Source organism: Cyprinodon variegatus, unplaced genomic scaffold, assembly GCF_000732505.1.
Source record: "Cyprinodon variegatus isolate N-32 unplaced genomic scaffold, C_variegatus-1.0 Scaffold1335, whole genome shotgun sequence".
NCBI classification, from domain to species: domain Eukaryota; kingdom Metazoa; phylum Chordata; class Actinopteri; order Cyprinodontiformes; family Cyprinodontidae; genus Cyprinodon; species Cyprinodon variegatus.
Window position 1 is genome coordinate 140930 of NW_015151788.1, and position 8860 is coordinate 149789.

General features: G+C 39.7%; 1 protein-coding gene across 1 annotated transcript in view; it reads right to left on the reverse strand.

Moving 5' to 3' along the window:
• Window positions 1-2435: 2435 nt before the first annotated feature.
• Window positions 2436-8860, reverse strand: part of fech (ferrochelatase) — a 15794-nt gene continuing 9369 nt past the window's right edge. Inside the window, exons 8-11 of the mRNA XM_015402320.1 lie at window positions 7535-7642; window positions 7246-7410; window positions 5614-5673; window positions 2436-3151 (exon numbers count right to left, since the gene is read on the reverse strand). Of these exons, the coding sequence (XP_015257806.1) occupies window positions 3014-3151; window positions 5614-5673; window positions 7246-7410; window positions 7535-7642 (471 nt within the window). The 3' untranslated portion in view covers window positions 2436-3013. The remainder of the gene's footprint in view (window positions 3152-5613; window positions 5674-7245; window positions 7411-7534; window positions 7643-8860) is intronic.

Below are 8860 nucleotides of genomic sequence, written 5' to 3' on the forward strand. Positions count from 1 at the left end.
CCCACATTTCCTAAATCCACCCCTGGAGTCAGCAACATGCTGAGAACAACCATAAATAAAACAAACTTTGCAGAAGGATCATTGGATAAACTTTTCCATGAACAGATTTTATTTGGAAGGAAGACTGATCAAGACGGGTAAATGCAGGAATTATAGCATGTCCTCAAATTCATACAGCACCAATTAGAATGAAACACTGCACATGTTAGCAGATACTGTACATTTACATCACTTTGGAGACATGGTTTATGTACAATGGAACACAGAAATAAATAATAGTGAAAAAAAAGACTAATTCACACATTTTTGCTTTATGTGGAGCATCAATTCTTTGTTTTCAGCTGTGACATCGTGTTAAATTATTAAACCTTTCTTCATACAAAGATGAGTTTTTTTGACCTGGACATCTGAGTGTTTCAGCAGGTTTAAACTTTCAGGTGGAAAAGTAGTTTTAAGAAAGCATAGAGCTAATCATTCATGTTATAATAACATGAACATTATTTGACCAATTTAGCATCACAGCACTAATCAAAATTTAGAAAACGCTCCTTTGGATGGATAAAAGTCACGTATGGAAAAAAAAAACACATTCAAAACACAAAGATCTTTGCTAATAAAACAACTTTTATACGTCAAAATATTAGAAAAATAAGAGATGGCCAAAGACGCATCCTTTCTAATCCAGTGGAAGAACAAAAGCAGGAAACTGTGCGTGTAAATTCGATAGGCATCGATGACGCCATCAGCGGCTAGAATTCGCATTCATGGGGATTTATCAAACGGAAAATTAGAAAAGCTGTTAGCTATCAGCGTCTTCATGTAGAAATAAAGATTAGATAAGGGGGGAAAACATCAAATTGTTGAAGGCTAATTATTAGTATGAGAATTAAAATGAGCTTTATGCATATTTACCATAAATACTTTATTACTAAACCTAGTTAGCAGTTATCAGGCTAAACTTGCTAACTGTTAATGCTTTTATTGTATCCGTTTTTCCAATAACAGCCCACATTTGATTAACTTCTAAGTTAGCTTACTACTAGCTAAACGGAGTTAGCTTAAAGCTAATAAATGTAGCTTCCAGAAATGTAAATCATGTTAGCTGTTGTAACTGTTGTTCAAGAGTTTTTTAGTTAGTAACCGAAACTATTGTTTATTTTACAGAGAATCAAAGTCTTATGCTTTCTTGATGCTAACTAAAACCTTCCTGTTAGCTTCTGGTTAGCCAGGTCTCCCTGCACATTAAAACATCTTAGTTAACTGCACATTAACCACATTTGTTTTTAACATTGAATTTTTAATGTTAGTCTTAAATAAGTGAATATTTTAGTTAGCTTGCTGCCAAATAAAGCTTTACTGTAAACGACGATTATTAGCTTAGTCTACAAATATTTCAGGTTAGCGAAACCTATTTAGCTTGCGGGCTGTCTGCTAAATCTTTGCTGCCAATTATTTTTTAGGTATTTTCAATAACGTAGACTCTGCTGAAACATGATTTAGGAGAGTTTGCAGACATATTTAGCCATTTAGGCAAAATTTCCACACAGATTCTGCATTTTGGGAGACAGAAAAATATAATTTCATGTAAAGCAGGTCTAAAAGTGGAATTGTTTTAAAACACAGAATGAGTTGTTGGTTTAATATGTTAACTCCAGTGTTTTTTAAAGTCATTCCACCGTCACAAGTACAGACCAATGAAATTAACTCTCTGCATTTAACTCACCCCCTTGGGGAGCAGTCATGGGGGCTAAATAAATTAGCTTGTAGCATGCTAAGTTTTATAAGCAAAACTTTTCCAGTTTGTTCTTCTAATCTAAAGATTTGAGACTCAAAACAATTGAACCAGTTTCTATTTATCTGCAGCCCTGATCAGTTTGAATAGAATGGCTGGACGCCGCCGCGCCTTCGAGCGCCTTCGAGCGCCTGGTGACCAACTGTTTTAATAGAAAGTGGCTCATTTTTGACAAGGATGAGCCTATTTTGTGTTTTATCTCTCAGTCTTTCAGCTAACGGCAGGAACCTGTAACGTCCTGATGGTGGGCTGGATTTATTTCTTTTTTTCTATTCATCTGGTGCGGCAGAGTATTTGGTTTTCTTCTATTTTGAGAATAAAGTTGTAAAATTACGAGAATAAAGTCATAACATTAGTAGAATAAAGTAATAAATTTATGAGAATAAATTCGCAACGAGAATAGTGGTAACATTACGAGAATAATGTAATTTTAGATGCAGGTCCAGCAGCAACTGCTATTAGACTGCTGAATGTTATGTAAAATAGGTTATTTTATTGTATTTTATTATTAAAAACAAAAAAAACTGAAATGTTAGAACTGTAAATATACAGTCATGTTTATATTACTGTTTTTATGTATTTTTTTTTTTTACCGTTTTCAAGGCAGCACTTAAAAAAAACAAAACAATAAAATTCTCTAGAGAGCTGTTCTTACTTGTGTATACAAAATGACAAAATAAATCTAAGTCATTTTACGACTTTATTTGCGTAATTTTACGACTTTATTCTCGTAATAAAAAAAAAAACAAAATTCTAGCCTGGCCCTAATACCGCGTTGTAATCTGGTGCATAACAGACATGCTAAAAGAAACAAACAAAACAAAAAACACTATAAGCCCTTCCATGTATCAGAATCAGGGATTTGTTGGCGGTTTTTGAGCTGTAGACAATCATAGTGACATCATGCCTACATGATGAAATTAGCTTATCGGTAATGCTAACTAGCACACTGAGAAAGGCTTCACAGTAGAGGCCTTTGTTGATGGATGGAACAGATGAATTTTTCTGGATGTAGGAATCAGAAACTTAAAATTAAATGAAACAAAGAAATTAAAAGTGTCGTAATCAATTATTTTATCTAGACAGACTTGGATCAAAGGGAATCTGAATAAACGAAGGTGGAGCCGCCGTCCAGCCGCTACTGCTAGCGGAACGGTGCTCGTTGAGAAGAAGCTCTTAGCGTCTCCAGTTTGCTCCTTTTAGGGCGCCAAAAAAACGCCTTCATGACAGTTTCTGGCTGGCGAAGAAGGCCTTGGTTTCTCCACAGGTGGGGTTGGTGCACAGCGGGCAGCGAAGCGTCAGCTGGCGGGAACACGGCTCGTTGGACTTCAGGTGGGACTGGACCAGATCTGCCAGCGCCTGGACACAAGCAAACGTTTCTCCTGATGAGTCGGACTATTTCTGGCAGAAGCCTGAAGGTTTTCTTATTGAAAATAATTGTTTTGCAATCAGTGTTGCTTTGTTTAAATCTACACTCCTGTAATGCTTTTGCGTCATTTTTATCATGCAATTGGAAGAAGAGGAAAAGCTTGGCCCTCCGGTGCCAGCAGCACATATCAGCCTGATGTTCTGAATAGTCGGTCTTTAAACCCTTGGAGCCTGAATTGTATTACATGTACATATAATAAGACATTTTCCCCTTCACTGAGATGCCAAATTAAAATAGTTAATGTTACTAAATAAATAGAAATGGAGATGAAGTATATTTTGTAACAGCAGTTATAACCACATAATAACATACAGCGTTAGTAGCACTGGGGTGATGCAATGATGCTATAGTGGCTGTTTGCCTACACTGCAAAAATGTTCTGAAAAAAAGTAAAAATGTCCTAAAATAAGTGTTTTTACCCTTAATATGAGTAGGAAAATAAGATGATCTGCAAATGGAATGAGTATTTTTAACCTTAAAATAAGATAATTAGATATTATGCACTTATAATAACAGACTACAGTTGTTTTAGTCTAATTTTAAATGTACATTGTCTTGTTCCAATTGCAAAGTGTCTCACTTACCTGCTCAATTCAAGAAAAAATGCTCTTATTTTAAGAAAAATTGACTTGCTTTAAATTTTTTACAGTGTAGAACAAGCGGTTTGTTGCTTATTAGCAACAACAAGCATCAAAGCGTTAAAAAGCAGAGCGATAAAAGTTGCATTAAGGCCGTAAAAGGTTTTGAAATATTTTAGAAAACACATTTTACAGCTGTGGAGCTTTTTTAATCCACCAAACTGAAATCAGGTCGTTTTCTTCCAGAATCTGTGGGAAATAAAATCCGTGTGCAGAAGTGGAAGGGTTCAGGATGTCTGGGACGGTTAAATTTGGCCAAGGCTGCGATCATGAGGAGGGTTTATAAAAACAGGAGCCCGTCGTCCGCCGGGTCTCGCTGTGCAGAACACAATGAACGCATTTTTCTTGATTTTCCAGCAGCAGCAGCTCAGGAGGAAAGCAAAGGAAACCATCCTTCAGTAACTACCAACTAATCATCCTCTGGATATTGATTTCCTCACAGGCCGACACTCGGAGACTTGGCGAGGGGTCTCAGAGCGCAGCGGGTCGGAGCAGCCAGCCAGCCGGGCCGTTCAGTTCTACTGGAGTCAGCTTGAAAGGTTCCATCGATCTGAAGCGTTTCTTTAATAAAGGCTGAGTGCTGCAGCCGGACGGGCCGCCTGACGGGCCGGCGGCGCACCCAGGAAACAAACGCCGTTCATCCAAAAACTTCTTCCAGGTCAAATATTTTCTCTAACTGGTTTACCCAATAAAAATAAACAAGCTGTTCCTTTGCAGCGGCTATAGGAGGAACTCAGGTTATCAGCTAAACCTCAATTTTAAAATAAAAAAAAACTCAAACTATACAGACTCCTTACATCCAGACTAACCTCCACAACAAGCAGAGGTCACAGAAGGTCATCGATAAGGAATTTGACTCAGACGCCTGAAAAATCACATCAGTGGAAAGTTAAGTGGAAGGAAAACTGACTAAAACTGAAGCTTTCAGCTCGTCTGTCGCTCGACCGAACTCCATAGATTTTCCATGAGATTCTGGTCGACCCGATTCCCTGCCTAATCCGACACAAACAGAACATCGATTTAAAAATTTTTTTATTTCGTTTTTTCAGATTGAAATTCAATTATTCAATTATTTTTAAATAGTTTTTTCCAGACCATCTCAATCCAAACGCTTAAACAGACTAATAAAAAAAAAAAAAAAAAAAAACATGATCTGGAAAATGCAATCCAAAAAAAAAAACAAAAAAAAAAAACACAAAACAAAACTGAAATTTTGAAGAAAAAAAAAAGGAAAATATAAAATTCATATAAAAAATGTGAAAAAATTAAAAAGTATAAAAAATTTTATTTACCAAAAAATAAAACAGCAAAGTTTCTCTCAAAACATTTTTTTGATCGTTAATTTTAGTAATTTAATTTTTTTTCCCACCATTTACAAACCATTTTCTTTGCGGTCATCAATAATGGCACTAACCTCCCTCCGTAGCCCTGTAGGGTGGGATCCTCTGTTGCTTTCTGCTAAACTTTTTCCTTCCACTGAACTTTCCTGTAATTTTCTCAGACACCTTTCAGACGATCCCTCTGTGTGAAAATCAATTATAAGCAGGAGCTTCACCTCAGCTCTTTAACGAGCCTCTTGGTTCATTAAAGAAGAGGACAGGAAAACGTCCTCCTTGTCTCTGATCCGTCATCAGTTTCTCTAATGTAGAACTAAAAGCTCTGCTCTGGTTTCTGTCTGACGTTTAGAGGTTTTCTGATTCCTTCAGCTTCACGTTCGTTTCCTTCTGACTGTGTTGAAATGTTGGAGGACAAACCTTCATGAAGAGAGGATTCCCATTCAGCGACTCTGCTCTCCGGATGTTCTCCACGCCGCACTGCAGGAGAAAACAAACATGTTAAGGTCGGATCCACTGGAACTGGAAGCTCGCTTCTTCTGCTGCGACTTCTTCATGTCTGGAAACGCTGCTGCAGATTCAGTCATCCAGGTCAGAGTCGCCAAGTTTCTCTTCCATCCAGGAATTTTTTTCAATTCAAAATGTCAGAAATGGATCCGAGTTCAGGTTCAAAACAAAAACCAGGCTTTGTTGGGCTACTGGATAAAGCCTGCAGTGAAGCCACCGGCAGCCATATTGGTACTCCCTAGTTAGACCGCTCCCAATGTAAACAATCTGTGCGCTGCAGCATCAAAAAATGATGATTTTCTCATTTTCAGGGGGACTTTAGGCGTTTAAAATAAAGATAAATTCATCACTTTGACAGAGACTGGCTGTTTTATAGCATCAGTAGATTAACTTTAACTTAGAATAAAAAAATAGACGTCACATTGCAAAGTTTTTATAACATATTAAACAAACCATCTCAATAAAATTAATGTGTTAATGGAGCAGAATAATACAGATGAGCCAAAAGTGCTAAACTGATGATGTAGATGTAATAAATGCTTATTGATGACATTGTTATGGTAATTATATCTAACATGTCTGATAGTGCATGCTGTGTGCGTATATTTAAATATATATATATATATATATATATATATATATATATATACACTTCTTTTCAATATAACCTGCAATATATATCACAGCTCATTACTTTTTCAAATGAGAAACAAACCAAACTCCACTTAATAAAGAATTCCTACATTGACATTTCAGTGAATTACTTTCTATTTCCTCTACTTTCTATTATTAGACCCAATATTAATGTCTTCCAGTCAGTCTGAGATAGACTAATGTTAGTCTGCAGACTAAACTACAGGATCCATCGGCTATAGATGGATTTATTGCTTAGTTCATCCACTGACTGGGAAATTACCTGAGGAACGTCTTCCTGCAGACAGAAAACTGCTGGTTTTAGCAGCTAAATGCTGCACAGGGAGGGTTTTTACTGTGCGTGTCTGTGGGAGTGGGGAGTACCAATATGGCCACTGTGGATTCACTGTTTTTGTGCCATCAGCAATCCAGTGATTCCTATGGGCGTGCTGAGCTGACAGAACAGCGTTTAGGAACGCTCAGCTTTCTGCATCCAGCTCTACAGGTGAAGGAGGAGATATTGACCCGTAAATGGAGCGGGTCGGACCTTCTGACCCAACATGTGGAAATCTGTTCCACAATCATNTTGACCCGTAAATGGAGCGGGTCGGACCTTCTGACCCAACATGTGGAAATCTGTTCCACAATCATGAGCTCAGAGCAAACGGCAAATTTTTCAGGTTGGTTCTGATTTCACAAAGAAAAGTGAAAATTCTGAATAAATAATTTCTCTTTTGTTCCAAAAACCAGAACCTGCTGGAGCAGCGAGTCCCAGGTGGAAACCCGGACTGCAGGATGCAGCTGTGGTTCTGAGTGAGCAGAACCCAACGCCTCTCTGGGTCAAAGTTCCTGTCAGGTTACCCCCCCACCCCCCCGCGCTCTGGTGCTTTTATTTTGCAGGTCAGAACTCACCTCCTCGGCCAACACCTGGGCGTACTCGATGTCCAGCTCGTGCAGCGTCTCTATGTGGTCCGACGTAAAGGCGATGGGAACCAGCAGGATGTTCTTCTTTCCTCGCTCGCTCAGACCTTTGATCACCTCGTCCGTCTGCGGGCCGAGCCACGCCATGGGTCCCACCTGGAACACCCAACACAGGAGGAGATGAAGGCGTCCTACTGGCTTAGTGCTTCTGTTAGCGTTTGGCGCCATCTTGTGGGGAACGACTAATAGAGCAGCTCTGAGAAGCCATCAGGTCACCCACCCTGGACTGCCACACCAGTCTGTAGGGGTTACAGTGTCCCAGTCGCTCCATGACCCTCTGCACCGTGGCGCCCACTTCCTGGGGATACGGATCGCCTCGGTTCACCACCTGCAGGAGAAGAGCAGCGGCGACAGGATTCATGGAGGGAGATCCAGACGGAACAACCCAGAAAGCAACGGGGGACCGACAGAACCGCCCTCCCTTCTAGAATCGGAATCAGAATTCTTTATTTGTCATTGCTCCACAGGGGTGCTAGAACCTACAGTTCATCCACGGTTCCTTCTAGAACTTTTTAAACAAACTACTTCCTCCAAACTTTCATCGTACTTTCCTAGAAGACCAGAAGTACTTCAGTAGTTTAACACCAGGCCTCCCAGAACTCTGATCCTACTAGAACTCCCTCTGGCCGTCAGGTTGTCAGGGTGACATTTCCCCCCGAATGGAACGCATGAATAGTGATGATGTCATCAACTGAAATACTGTGGTGTGAGATATAAACTTATTGTTAATATGTAAACCTTAAAACTAGTCTAATATATCATTTTAAAGTTTTTTTTAAAAGGTTTTACTACACAGGTTCAAAGTTTGTAATTAATTATCCCTGAACATTTCCCGCTCCCCACCTTTTCACATTTATGACAAACATTTTTTTAGAGCGGCGCTGAAGCTCCCGGCGCCATTTAATTTGCCTCGCTAAAGCTGCTCCACTGCGGCGGAGAGGCTAAGGTCGCCACCAAACCGTTTTACCAGTTCAAGGATAAAATCTCTGCGTGAGACGATGGCGTTCAAACAGCTCCTGAACAAAACCGAGGCGTTTCTAGCCGCCATGTCCAGAAAATCACCTTCGCTTTTACAGAATCCTTTCTAATCATCGGATCCGACACATCCAGGCCGACCTGCGTTTGGGACCTGCTGAGGTGGTGGCGGTGCTATCAAACCTTGAACAAAAGTTTCACCATTGTCTGATGGGTCACTGATACGTCTTTCCGTGGGTGGGCGATCATCCTCAGACTCGCTGTCAGAATCTGAGCCGCTTCCTACCCAGCCCTCCTCATCGGTCTGTCCTTCTCCACCCGAATCGCTATCATCAATATTTTGAAGTATTTCTAAAACCCGTTTCGCTGTTAGATTTCTTCTGTAAGTCTTTTTTTTTTTGCCTGGTTCTGCTGGAGGTTTCTTCCTGTTCAAAGGGAGTTTTTCCTCTCCACTGTCGTTACAAGCATGCTTAGTGTGAGGGATTGCTGAAGAGTCAATGAGTCGATGCAATCAGCTGGTTTTCCTTAGATAGAAAATTTTGATTGAATCTGACTGTATAGTAGCAGCCAT